This window comes from Peromyscus eremicus, chromosome 3 (assembly GCF_949786415.1).
Source record: "Peromyscus eremicus chromosome 3, PerEre_H2_v1, whole genome shotgun sequence".
NCBI lineage: Eukaryota > Metazoa > Chordata > Mammalia > Rodentia > Cricetidae > Peromyscus > Peromyscus eremicus.
In genome coordinates, this window is record NC_081418.1 from 96557534 (window position 1) to 96570894 (window position 13361).

Genomic DNA, 13361 nt, shown 5'->3' on the forward strand with positions numbered 1-13361 from the left:
GCTGTTGATAAAACAAGGAAACACTGGATTGTGATAAAGTTTTTGGACACTTATTTTGTGTCAGTCAGTGCTAAGAACTCTCACAGAGTAAAGTCATGAAATGAATGAGTGATTTTATTTTATTTTTTAAAACAAATGTGTGTAGCCAAGTCCTACCTTGAAGTAATGATTCTCCTGCCTCTGCTTCTTAAGCACTACCATTACAGGTGTGTACTACTAAGTGTGGTTTTGAACTTGGGAGCCTTTGCTAGAAACTTTGAATGTGGTCAAAGCCAAGCTTAGGGATTCTTATCTTTCACAGTGTTTTCTTTTTTACTTGAGCTATTCCAGGAGATGGGAATCCAGCCCAGCATAGCAGCTCACATTGTTTTCTCATTGGCATTTCTTCTGTTCTATGCAGGTTGGATATCTTTATATCCTTTCTCTAGACACTGTATGTTAAAATGTGTATATAAGTTTCATATTTTCATCACTTTTCTACTCATATTTACAAACTATGTTATCCATATATATTATATATATTTGCAGACTGTTCTGTTACCAGTAGCTTATACAGTAGAAGACTGAGCCCTGAGTACATTTTTCTCACACAGAGCCTTTTCCCTATCAGAAGTTGCCTTATATGCAGTTGAATTCTCTATTTTTGGCCTCAGTAGCAACTTACATGGCCAATGGCATATTCCTCAACTTTTCTGGAATCTCAGGATCATGCTTCACTGTCAAGGTAACTCACAGGCTTAAGTGTGTCCTGGACTTTCTAGTTAGCCACACTAAAGGTACATGCTTTCTCTGCCAAAAAATGGTTTTCTTTATCATCCTCCCCTTGTCAGAGGACAGCTTGGATTATTGTTCTTCCCTTTGATGTGGTCTTGGAATTTCTTCTTGTCACTGGGCTCCTTTCAGAAGCCTTTATTTGAAGCAGGATCTTTAAATCCCAATATGGCTTTCTCTCACATATTTGTTCATTCAATGCCATGTCTAGTAAGTTGTGTTAGAGCTGACATGCCATTTTTTATGTGAATATATGAGGAGATACCAAAAGGGTAGAGGACACAAAGAGGTTGCTGGTGGCTCATCATGCTTGCAGTAACTTGTTTTCTTTTTAAATTTGCTGCAGAAAGTTACATGACACACTTTACACACTGAACCTGTTTTCTTCTTGATTACATGGTCCACAAAGAGACAGCAAGTGTGATTATTACTTATGTTCTCTATAAGTATGATGTTTTATTTGCTCTGGGCTCCTCCTCAAGTTTTTATTTTTGGCTTTCTTGAAGTTTAAATATTAATTCTATGCCTGAGTGTGGTGGCTTTTGTCTTGCCTATTGAATAGCATGGGCTTCTGTGTTCTTGAATCTGTGGTTTGGTGTGGAGTATCAGTCTGTGGAAACTCTAAGCCATTGTCGTTTGAATTGCTCCTGCTTTCCCTTACTCTCCAGTTCCTCTGGTGTTCCTCTCACAGGGGGTTAGCTTTTGTTGATGCTTCACAGATCTTGATCTTTTCTTCTTGGATATCCTGTTGTATTTTTTAATAGATATTTTTTTTTCTGTTTGGCTTTTAGTTTTAAATTTTTTGTTGTTCTTTCTCAGGCTCAGAGATTGTCCTCTGCTTATGTACTGTCTGTTAACGAGCCCATCAAAGGAATTCTTGTTTGTCCTGATATTTGTGATCTTTGGCCTTTCTTCTTGGTTATTTCTTAGAATTCCTGTCTGTCTGCCTACGTTAGCTTTTTGTTCTTGTGTGTCACCTGCTTTTCAGTTAAAGCTCAATAGTCATAGGTTTAAAACATTTCCAGCCAGTATTTCTGCTGTATTCAGTTCTGGGACCACTGCTTCTTCATTGCCTTTGAACTGTCTTTTTGCCTTTTACCATGCCTTGTAAATTGCTGTTGTCAGAAGATTTCCTTAATTTGTAAGGTAGCATAACAGTATTATACTTACAGACCATATTTCTTTAGGGACTATTACTGTTATCTTGATCTCTTGGTCATTGAAATATCTCTGTGATCCTGATATAAATTCTTTTGTATACATTCTTCTACTATTCCTTATTTTGAGGAGCTGGAATGCTGTTTTGCATAGTGGATATGTTTACCTTCTCACCAACAACACACAGGATTCCACTTTATTCACCTTCTTGCCAACACTTGTCCTTTGTATTATTTTTGATAATGGCGTTTCTAATGGGTATGAGATTATACCACTTTGTGGCTTTGATTTATATTTCTACAGTGATTGGCATATTGGTTATTTCTCATTGATGCAGCATAGTGCCTGACATGAACCACTCAAAACCGAAATTATTTACTTTGGCTTTTAGTTTTAGAATTCTGTCTGTCATTGTGGGGATTTTGTGGAGGAGCAGAGATTTTTGCAGCATGGTGTCCAGGAAGCAGAGAAAGAAAGAATAGAAAGAGATTGGGGGTAGGATATTTAGCATCCAAGAATATGCCTTAGTCCTCTAGCTAGCTCCCAGTTCTTTCACCTCCATCATGTAATGAATTGATCCAGGCATAAACCTACTTATTAGGACAGAGCTCTCAGGATCTACTGAGAAGGATCTACTTCTCTTTGGAAATACCATCAGATATACCTGTGTGCTCTACTAGTCTTTTAATCACCTCTTAATTCAGTGAAGCTGTTAGTCACGTTTACCCAACATAAATAATGATATGAGCATTGCTTGTTTGGAGGGGTTTCTGTTCAAGTCCTTTGTTCATTTTTATTGTTTTTTTGTTGTTGAGTGACAGGGCTTTCTTAGATTGTTTTTTGTTAATTCCTATGAGATGCATGGATTGCAAGTTTCTTCCTCATTCTCTGCATTACCTTTTTATTCCATTGATGTTTTCTTTGGTGTTTAGTGATTAATTTTAAAGCAGACAGTGAGCACCTTTCTTAATACAAAGAGAAAAGTACCAAATCATTATAGTCATACTTTTCTTTAGACCGATGGACATCCTTTGTGATGAATGAATCCTTACAAAGATGGCCTTAGATATGACACAAATAACACACTTGTATGCACAGTCCACGAAAGTAACTTTTTGTGATCATCTTGCAGTACTTTTGTTCCTCTTTGGATCACTGTTGTTTTTTCCCATCTTTTTTGCTTGAGTATGACATTGGAGATGACAAAGGAAGCTAGTGTCCAGATGAGCTAACTCCTGGTGAAACCTGCAGCTGTTCTGCAGTCCTTTTCGTGGTGGTATTTGGAGTCTTCATAGGGTGTAGGGTGTAGACTCAGAATAGGCTAACAATTCCATTTCACCCTATTGTTATTTTAGTGTTTGCTTCTTTTAAAGTTGATCATTCAGTAATAAGACCCAATGAATTGGAAATGAAGGTTAGAAGTGAAAAGAGAATGTAGGACTCAGTAGAGGGACTAGTTTTAGGGGAATCTGGATCCTTAATCTATGAGACTTTCTGAAAAGTTTTGTGGAACCAGCTATGAGAACAGATTCGGGACACTTTTATCTGTCCTGAGTGAGGGTTGCCTCACATATAGGTTGTGTTTTGTGAGTGCCAAGTTATTTCTTAGAGTGTTAGAAAAGCCCCAGAGTTGAAAGTTGGAGGAGTTCTGAGTCCCTGAGGTTGTGTTCCATTACTTCTGGGTTTTATAATCCAGGTTACTGATGAAGCCTCGAGGATCTGTAGCAGTGCTGTGTGTATGCATTGTGCTTACTGCTTGGATTGAGGCACAATACACAGTGATGTAGGTTTCTGTCATTTTCAGAAGAAGGCATCTGGGGTATTTTGTTTTGTTGCAATTCAAGGTCTTTCAAAAGCTCTATCTTGTTCAGTCTTGTGGGCACTCTTATATTTGATTGCTAGTTTTTAATAAATGAGATTATTGCAGAGAAGCAAAGCATACCTGACTTGGTTATAGAATCAGTAAATTTCAAGGTTTGGATGTAAAGACTTTTTATTCCACAAAACTTAAAAAAAAACAAACCCTGTATTTTCATTTATTACTCAGCCTTTGTGCAGTAATTATAAGAAGTCTCCAGCTTCTAAGCTTAAAACTCCTTTCAATTAGTTTCTAAGGGTCATGTGTGTATACTCTAAACCACTAGAGGTCGGTGTTGTGTTGGTAAACACAGGTGCCTTTGGGTTTTGAGTCTTGTGTTTTGAACTCTGAATCTTATTGATAGATGTTGTGGGAGCTGGGACTAGCATTCCGCAATAAGCTTTTACTTAATGATGTGTATAGGATGCTTTGTAGGCATTCTGACAGTTGGTGATGTTAATAGTGAAGTCTTAGGTTCACAGTTCATATTAGGTAATGTTTGTGGCTATGTGCACAACCCATACCTCTTTCTAGTAGGTTATCCTTTAATTTTAGGGGCCAGATCACATTCTCATACAGACTCCAGTTTGTTATCTGCTGCATTCATGTAGTAAACTTATATCTCAGTTTAGTCTTTGTATGTTAGGTTTCTGGATTGGGGATTCCTACAGTGGCAATTCTTATTATGAAAACAAGCATTTTCTATTTTGAAATTGAGGAGCATTGTTTAGTGTTTTATGCCATTTTCACCTGAATATCCAGCAGGCTTACAGTCTTCATCTTAGTGATTCTTTACTTAGCCTATAATTTTCATGGTCTCAATTCTGGAGGTAGCTCCACTATCTAGCCATTAAGAGCAAAATAGTTTGAGTTGTTCTCTTTTCTTTTCTTCTCTATCATGTTCAGCAAGCAAGTCAGCAAATCAGTTGTCTCCTGTGTGTGCTGCTACCATACTTCAGTTCTCATCATTGTTATTTGGGTTGTTACAATGATCTATGTTGCTTTTCCTGCATTTAGTCTTGTTCCCCACAGTTGACTGCCCTCTGTACTTAGACGAATTGTCTGGATTGTAAAGCTGACCTTATAATTTTCTGTTCACATTGTTTCTCCCTTGCCTCCTCAGCATTGAAATTACTTCTCACAGCATCCAATATGCATTCAATATATGTTTGATTGAAAGCAGTAATACAGAAAATACCATTTGAGTTATATATGAGGGATGCTTCTTTCTTTTTCCTTTCTCTCCTTCCCTCCCTCCCTCCCTCCCTCCCTCTTTTCCTCTCCTCTCTCCTCTCTTTCTGTTCTTGTTCTCCCTCTTTTATTTATATTTTTTAAAAGACAGGGTCTTATGTATTCTAGTCTAGCCTTGAACTTACTATGGTCCTCTGACTTTCATCTTCTAAGTGCTGGGATTCCAGGTATGCACTGTCATGCGTGGCCACAGAAGGCTTTCTATAGGAAAAATTTGAGTTTTGGAGAAAGTGTTGGATTCAGTCATATTAGCAGGTAGAGAAATAATGTGAGGTCAAAAGTGGCAATGTCCCTAGTGTTTTAGGATGTGGTCTGACCCACAAAGGAGAGAAGAGTGATATTTCTATTATGTGGAATGTAAGTCATTAGTTTTGGAGTTTGGACTTGTACTCCTTTACTCTTCACTCCTAATTTGCATATACAGTGAACAGGAGCATTGGTTGGGGTGGTGGTGGAGGTGACGGGTTCCACTATGTTGGAATCGAAGTGATATCAGAAAATACCAACAATATAGGAAGCTGGAGATGTGCTGCTGGGTCTTGGAGAAGTGAGAACAAGAGTTGAGGAATTCTCAAGGAAGACTAGATATGAGGTGATCAAAGGAATGAACAGGAAGAGAGTAAAGATACACTGGTGCTAAGGTCTCACTGCTACTGTGTGCTGTGTACTCCTTTCCTTGTAGCCAAGGCTAATTCTCAGAAATTAGTTAATTGGTGCAGCAGCAGCTCTGAACAGAAATGTTCTTGGTGAAACTGCCTAATGTGTTGGGAAAGAGCTCTGAAAGGTTCGGAGAGGAATTTTCATAAATTTGAATGCCATATTTTAATGATGACCTGTCCTGTATTTATTTATATGTGGATTTTATCTTCACTGCCTCCTTCCAGTCTCATAGATTTTGAAAGATGGTGATTTGAATGGACATCCACAATGGTAACATCTGAGTATTTATGTGATTGTTCCACATAAAATTTTGTGTTTTCATCTGGGCTGCTTCCTGCATGGCAGGTTATCTGTGATGGAGCCTTTACAGACATGGAGAAGTTGGGATTGCTTGGACCATGAGCACCAGCTCTGGGGCTTTAGAATACAGCACAAAACCTGAGACTTATAGTCAGGGGCTTACTACTTCAACATAGTGACTGGTGCAGAATGCCTTGTTTTCTGCTAAATTGATAGGAAAACCATATGTCAACAACAGCCACAACAACAACAACAAAAACAAACTAAGCAAACAAAAATTAAAAAAAATATTGAAAATCTAAAGTTACTTCCTTAGGTACATTTTCAATTGATATGGTCTCAGGTTTAATGTCAGATCTAGTGTGGCTCCTCTCTATTGCTTCTGCTAAACTAGCAGAATCTGATTGTGAAAGAACATTAATTTGTTTGGGATTTGATGTCAAGACCTACTTACGGACAGCTTTGGCTTTGGTGTTCTGAAAGAAGGTAGAGAAAGAAGGGAGCAAGCAGTCACTCTGCAACTGAAGATCTGTTCTTTGGAATAGAAAAGCATGGGAGTTCCCCATTCGTTTTGCCTCCTGAGTCATTGGTCCTTGGTGTGTGGTCTGCAGGAGGTACAGTGCAAGAGGCTGTCTCACAGAGAGGTGTAGAAAGAATGCTGTACTTAAGGAGATCACGAATGTGTTTCTTTTGTATAGGCCTAAATTGTTTGTGGGTGCCTGCTCCAGGTTTGTTACTGAAGCTATGGATTTGATGTAAGTGAACCCAGAATGTCAGTGGATATAATATGCAGAGAAACAAGTTTGTGCATTGATTCAAATCTCTGGAATGTAGAATCTTTTCATTTTGTTTTGGCTGAAACTAGCCACATAGTTCATGTTTTTCTGTGTTGTTATAGTTGTTTCATTTGATCAGTGCCTCAACTAACTTCTAATACTGAAGATTACCCTGAGTTCCTTAATCTCATTCAGATTCAGTGACATTTATTTTCTCATAAACTAATTTCTACTTGGCATTAAAGAGGATTGTATTGATTAATATATTGGTTTTCAAGAAGTCATGAGCTCAAGTCTTGCACCTTGGCATGGTACAGAAAAGCAAAGTTCCATGAAGAAATGTTTCTGGAACATTCTGGGTTTGAACAAATTATCCAAGTTTCTTAAGAACAGAATCATTCCCAGCTTTTTTTTCCTTTTCTCTTTTCATGAGTGTGATATTTATGTGTGTTCACATGTGCCTGTGGAGGCCCTACAATGGTGCTGGGTTTCTTCCTTGATCACTCCCCACTGTATATATTGTGTCCGAGTTTCTTACTTGAACCTAGAGCTTGCTGACCTGGCTAATCTCGTTATCCATATTGCTCCAGGGATCTCTGTCTCTGCCTCTCAGAGATATTCAGCATGCATTGTGTCTGTTAATATGGCCACAGAACCCTTATTTTAGAAAACATTTACCCTGCTCTTGGGCTGTTGGTATAGTGAAGGATGAATGTCTTGAACTTAGGAGATCATACTTCAAGCTTCTGCTAATTGCTCATTGGTGTTTTGACTTGGAGCAAACCCTTTGTCTTACAGCCTCAATTTTCTGAGAGTGGCTAAGGTCACTTGTAGCTGCACTGTGTGGTTAGAAGTTTTATTGTTGACTCTGGGTGGGACATTCTCTTTCTTTTTGGGTCTATTCAAAGCATACTGTCACTAGTTAATTTTGTTAGGTTGAGGGTTTACACTTCCTTTTTTATTTTTAAATTCTGAAGAGTAAATCTTTTAACCGCCTCCCTCACCCTCCTTGGGCTGCATTTGCTAGTTCAGAATACTTCCTGAGACAATATCAGTTTTAAGGTAATTCATCTTGATTATATTTTAGTGGTTTCATATCCAAATAATTGTTTTTAAAGACTTTCCCCTTACTTAAATTTATCGCAGCTAATTCCAGTTGCTATCTCATCTTCTTCTGTCAGTTTTGTTTCAGTATTGCTTTTCTTTGTAAGAGATAACCACTAGGCATTTGTACTCTTGGCTATGCAGGTGAAAATGGAGTGGGTAGAGTTGTGATTGGTTGTTTAGCCAATACTTAAAAAGACCTATGATAATATCAACAAATTGTCTTTTTTTTTTCTGTACTGACTTTGAAAAAGGGTTAATATAGGATAACTTCAGGGCAAAGCAGTGTACATTAAATTGAATTTGGAGATGCAGGCTTGGAATCCCAGCATCTGGGAGGTGGAGACAGGAGGATTAGGATTCAAGGCATTCCGTTGTGCCATAGAAAATATGAAGCCAGCCCGGGTTACACAAGACCCTGTTTCAAACAACAACATATATGCATTACTACATTTAATTTTACTTTTAGGTCTAAATATTTCTAAATTAAGAAATATTAGTTTTTTTTTACAAGGTATTGTTTTGTTCAAAATTAGTTCATTGTAAGCTCAAGTTTTGTTTTTTCCCCTTCTTTGTTTCATTATTTCCTGTATTTTTCTCTATATCCTAGGCCCAACAGCAAAGAAACCTGGATAACATTGTCTTGCAACAGCCTAGAATAGGTAGCAAGAGAAAATCTAAGAAAGATGTTTATACAATCTTTGATGCAGAGATGGAGAGCACAAGCCCAAAGTCTGAACAAGACTCAGGAATTCTGGATGTTGAAGATGAGGAAGATGACGAAGAGGTAAGAAATATTCAAATTGGGGAAATGAAGCTGTTTTTAAGTTTAGTATTTGATACCTGAAATGTGCTTATTCACATAATAGCTGTGTAATTTTTAGAACATTAACTGCAGTATTAGAGTTAATTGAGCTCTGACTTAAATTAAAGCTACACAAAGGTAATTCACAGCTTAAATGTAATATTTTTTTTTGAAAAAAAATCATTATTTTTGATTCTCTACTGATAGGATACTCCATCAAGGAAGGAAATAGTAGTGTTGGCCTGACTTAGAGCCAGGTAGTAAGTGGATTCTACTGAGTCTGAGACAGTGTCTTGAGATCAACAAAAGATGTTATTTATTTATTTATTTTTCTTTTTTTAAAAACTTATATTCATTGTATAAAATGATAGCATTCTTTATGGCACTTTCATAGAAGTATATTCTATACTTTTTCTATACTTTGTTCATACTCAGCCCCACATTATCCTATTTTGTTTCCTAAACTCCTTCATTGGTACCTTCTTTTTCCAAATAGGTTCCCTGATAATTTTCATCTTACCTATGTATATGTTTTAAAGTCTGGATTCTACATGTGAGAGAAAACATGCGCATATATATATATATATATATATATATATATATATATATAAAATAGTATATAAAAATAAAATGTTTTTCCTAAATACAAACACCAACCTAACCCAGATTAGGTTTTGTTTGTATAGTGATTGGAAACATCAGCTTTGGTGTCAGACTTTTCAAGTCCTGATCTAGCTGCATTTTACTTAAAAAATATTAGCAGTTGTTTTATCATCTACTCTGAAATGGCCACTGGTATGCATAAGGGGCACTGAGCTCTGTGCTCAGTGCCCATTTGTTTCCTTTCCATTATTTTTCTAGGTAAAACCAGGGACACTCTTTGTTCACCACTGCTGTTCTCTCTTACACCTTCCTGTCTTTTTTGCTGCCCTTTCATCTCTGAACTGTTCAAGAATGTGTCACTCTCTAACTTTGTAATTAGGGAAGTTGCTTAATTGGTATCTTAATCTGTCAAAAGAAGATAGTAGACCCTAATCTGCGGAGTTATACAAGTATGTGATACATAAAAATATAGTCAACAAATGCTAGCTTTTGTCTTATTTTTACTACTTTTCCTTGCTGGCTTCCATTGTGGTTCACTGTTATTATTCCTCATACACTTGAAAAAATCAAGTTGGTCTGTTTAAGCTGTTTTGAATGAAAAAGTAAATAGCCAAGTAATCTATAAAATATTAGTGTTGAAGTTTGAATGTCTCAGGGACTATCTCACAAATGCACAGGAGTGCCACATAGCCCTATCAAGGAAGATTCATTAGGCTGAAGTGGTCCAGTGGTTAAGAGTGCTTGCTGTTCTTGCAGAGACCAGAGTTTGGTTCCTAGCACCCACATGCAGTGGGGGTTTGGGGTGGGGTAGTGTGGGTAGCATGTAACAGCTGACTGTAACTTCAGATCACACACATAGATATAAAGATGAGGTAACCCTTTTTAATGTTTTGGGTATTGATTAATGGAGTGAAATTTGCACTGTGGCTTATGAAAACAGAAGCTAGTCACAATGTGTACTCTAAGAGAATATACACCCAGAAGAGATGACTGTAGGGTAAAAGCAGAGAATGAAATATACACCCTGTTCTCATGTATCAACTGCGATTCTTCTGTGTAGGAGCCAGTCTTTATTAGTAATTCACTGGCATTCCCAAGGTCTTCCCTTTGAATCTGTGTGCCATATTCCTTTGCTTTAGCCAGAGAGGTCCAGAGAGAATGAAGAAGGTGGGGGGAATGAAATATATTGGCAGGAGTCTCATAATGAAAGTATTAGAAGAATGTACTAGGAAGGTAATATTCTCAAATGACCCCACATCTCTGTCAGATACCAGTCCACATTAGAGATTTGCTGATTGAGCTCTTAGAACAAGAATTCAGCACTTCACTGTCTAATGGCATCCCATTTAAAAAAAAAAAAAGCAAACAAAAACTCCCTACCTTGTATTTATTTACTTCTCAGTTTGAATCTTCTTCAAGTGCACATTCTTAATCTCAAACCTCATGTAGAGAATTATTTGTTTAGATGTCTCCAAACTGGCTTCTTGGCATAGTTCTTGCATGTTGTGAATAAATTCTTCAGATAAGGTCTTTCGTGACCTACTGTGACGTTCTGACCTTCATTCTTGTCGTTCTTCAGCAGACCTCATTGAGAGCAGCATAGTTTTGAAGTAACTTTGAATCCAAAAGCAGGGTAACTGTGGCATAGACTCTTACAGGGCAAGGTTCCTACTCTATTTGTGATCATTTATTGCTTTGAGAGTTTGATTCAAACTTAATTCTTCCTAGGAAGAAGTGTGTATTCATGTGAGAAAATAAGTTCAAGGATTTAGGAAGTTCATTTGACCCCAGGCATTAAGTGAAGAACCCCTATTGTAGAACAGCCCATCTTGAACTTATGTGTGCTTAGGACTCTCCTGGGAATCACATTAAGATGTACATGGTGATGAGCCTGGGAGAGCTTGCATTCTTACCAAGGTTCTACATGAAGATAGTGTCTTTGGATTCTGGACATATTTTGAGTTATAAGCCTGAAGAGAACCCTGAGGAAGCTTTTTAAAGTGCATGTGCAGAAGCTGGTCACAAAATGCATGAGTTTTGTCTTGATTTTTTTATTAAAATATTTTAACATTTTTGTGGCAATAAATGTAGTATTTAGCTATATTGTATGCATATATCTGTAATCTCAACATTTGGGAGATGAAGACAAGATAGATCAGGAGTTCAAGGCCAGCCTTAGCTATATAGTGAGTTTGAGGCCAGCCTGGGCTACAGGTGGCTTTATCTAAACCAAACCAAACCAAACCAAACCAAACCAAACCAAACCAAACAGAAGTCCCTCCCCCCCCAAAAAAAACCCCAAAACCCTAACTAGCCAACTGAAACAAACAAACAAACAAACAAAGTAAATGAATGCACCAATCAAAAAAAGGGAAAAAATTTAAAATGCAGTGTGCTCAAAGGATAATTGTATTTTACTTTTTAAAACTCTATTACTTATAATACACTATCAATATTTAAACAAATTTAATAAGTTTATGTATTTTTTTTCTTTCTATGATTGGTGTATGTGTGAGTGTGTTAGTGTATGTGCATGTGTGTGCATGCATGCATGTGTGTGTGTGTACATATGAAGCCAGAAGTTGCCAATGAGTGCCTTGTTAAGTTGCTTCCATCTATTTTTTGGAAACGGTCTCTGAGTATCCTGGAGATCACTTACTCTGCTTTAGCTAGGCTGGCTGGCTAGCAAGCCCCAGGAATCCTTTTGTCTCTGCCTTCCCATCACTAAGATTATAGGCATGCTTTACTTGAGCACTTTACTGGCAGAGTCATCTCCTCAGCCTCTTTCCTATGCTCTTAATGGACATATGTTCAATATAGTTTTTGAGTAATGACATCATAAGGTGTTTACTTTATCGTTACCTAATGGTACCTAATTAGAAATCATAAAATAAAGTCAGTAGGAAAACTCAAACACCTACAACATAGCTATTCATACATGAAATAGATAGTGAATAAACTATTAAAGTTAATTTTCTAGAGATGGTAAAAGCTGACTAGCTTGGGGAAGTGAAGAATGAAGCCTCAGGGTTGTCATTGTGGATGAAAACAAATCATCACATTAAACCAGTGTATACAGTCAATCTCACTCTCCCCAATTTATTGACCTGTGATCTAGTTAGCTAGCCTCTTACTACTGAGCAGGATTTCAAAGAAAAGTATTTCCTAGTAACAGTTCTTTGTGGTTTATTTTTGATGAAGCTAATGAATAGGTAATAATCAAGATGCAATTTGTTTAACTAGCTATTTAACCAGTTTTTAAAAATTTACCAGTAATAACTATTTTCAAATCACTTGAAGATAAAACACAAAGAAGCTTGAAGCTGTTATTGTGCTTATGCAGAGGTACACAATGTGTCTCTTGAGGATAGGATTGCTGTGAGCACAACATGGCATCATGTAGAATACTCATGTCACAGTGCAGACAATGCTACATACATGTAACTGTTATGATAATATAATTATATGCTTTTAAAAAACAAAGGTGAACTGTAAGTTGACATCCTTTTTGGTAATTTGTATTTGCACGAACTTAAACAAAACCACAAGATTTTTCTGAAATAGGGAAGCATTGAGTATGAAATAGTTTGAAAGAGCAAGGTCTATGATTTCCTCTTTGATCCAGGTTCTCAGAGCTTCTGCAGTCTCAGAATGTTTTCTTAGTGCCACACATAGAGGACATACTTCATATTCTAGTTTGTAGCTCTTGTAATTTTTTACATAAACTATTAAGGATCAGGGTTACCATGATATCCATACCAACTGAGGTAAAACCAACCAGAATAGAATACAGGTCAAATTAATGTTGCCTGAGTGGTTTAAGTGGCTCAGGGTTAGCTCTTGCAATCCCCCACCCCTCCAAGCTCAGAGTTAGCAGAAAGGAACTGCTAATTTGCTTACATATCATACAGTAAGAACCTTTAGGGATGTTCTGATTGTGGTGAGATAGTGAGGGTGTTAACACATGAATGGACTGAGAATTAATAGCCAGACATTAACTTTTCCAGTCCTGGAGGCCAGAAGTCAAAGATGAAGTTTCAGTAGGTTGCTTTTCCTGAGGCCTCTCTTTATCTTT

At 37.2% G+C, this 13361-nt stretch overlaps 1 protein-coding gene across 1 annotated transcript in view; it reads left to right on the plus strand.

Annotated features, from left to right (window-relative positions):
- Exoc6b (exocyst complex component 6B) overlaps window positions 1-13361 on the plus strand; it is a 493791-nt gene that overhangs the window by 192484 nt on the left and 287946 nt on the right. The window contains exon 7 of the mRNA XM_059258084.1: window positions 8489-8665. Within this exon, the coding sequence (XP_059114067.1) occupies window positions 8489-8665 (177 nt within the window). The remainder of the gene's footprint in view (window positions 1-8488; window positions 8666-13361) is intronic.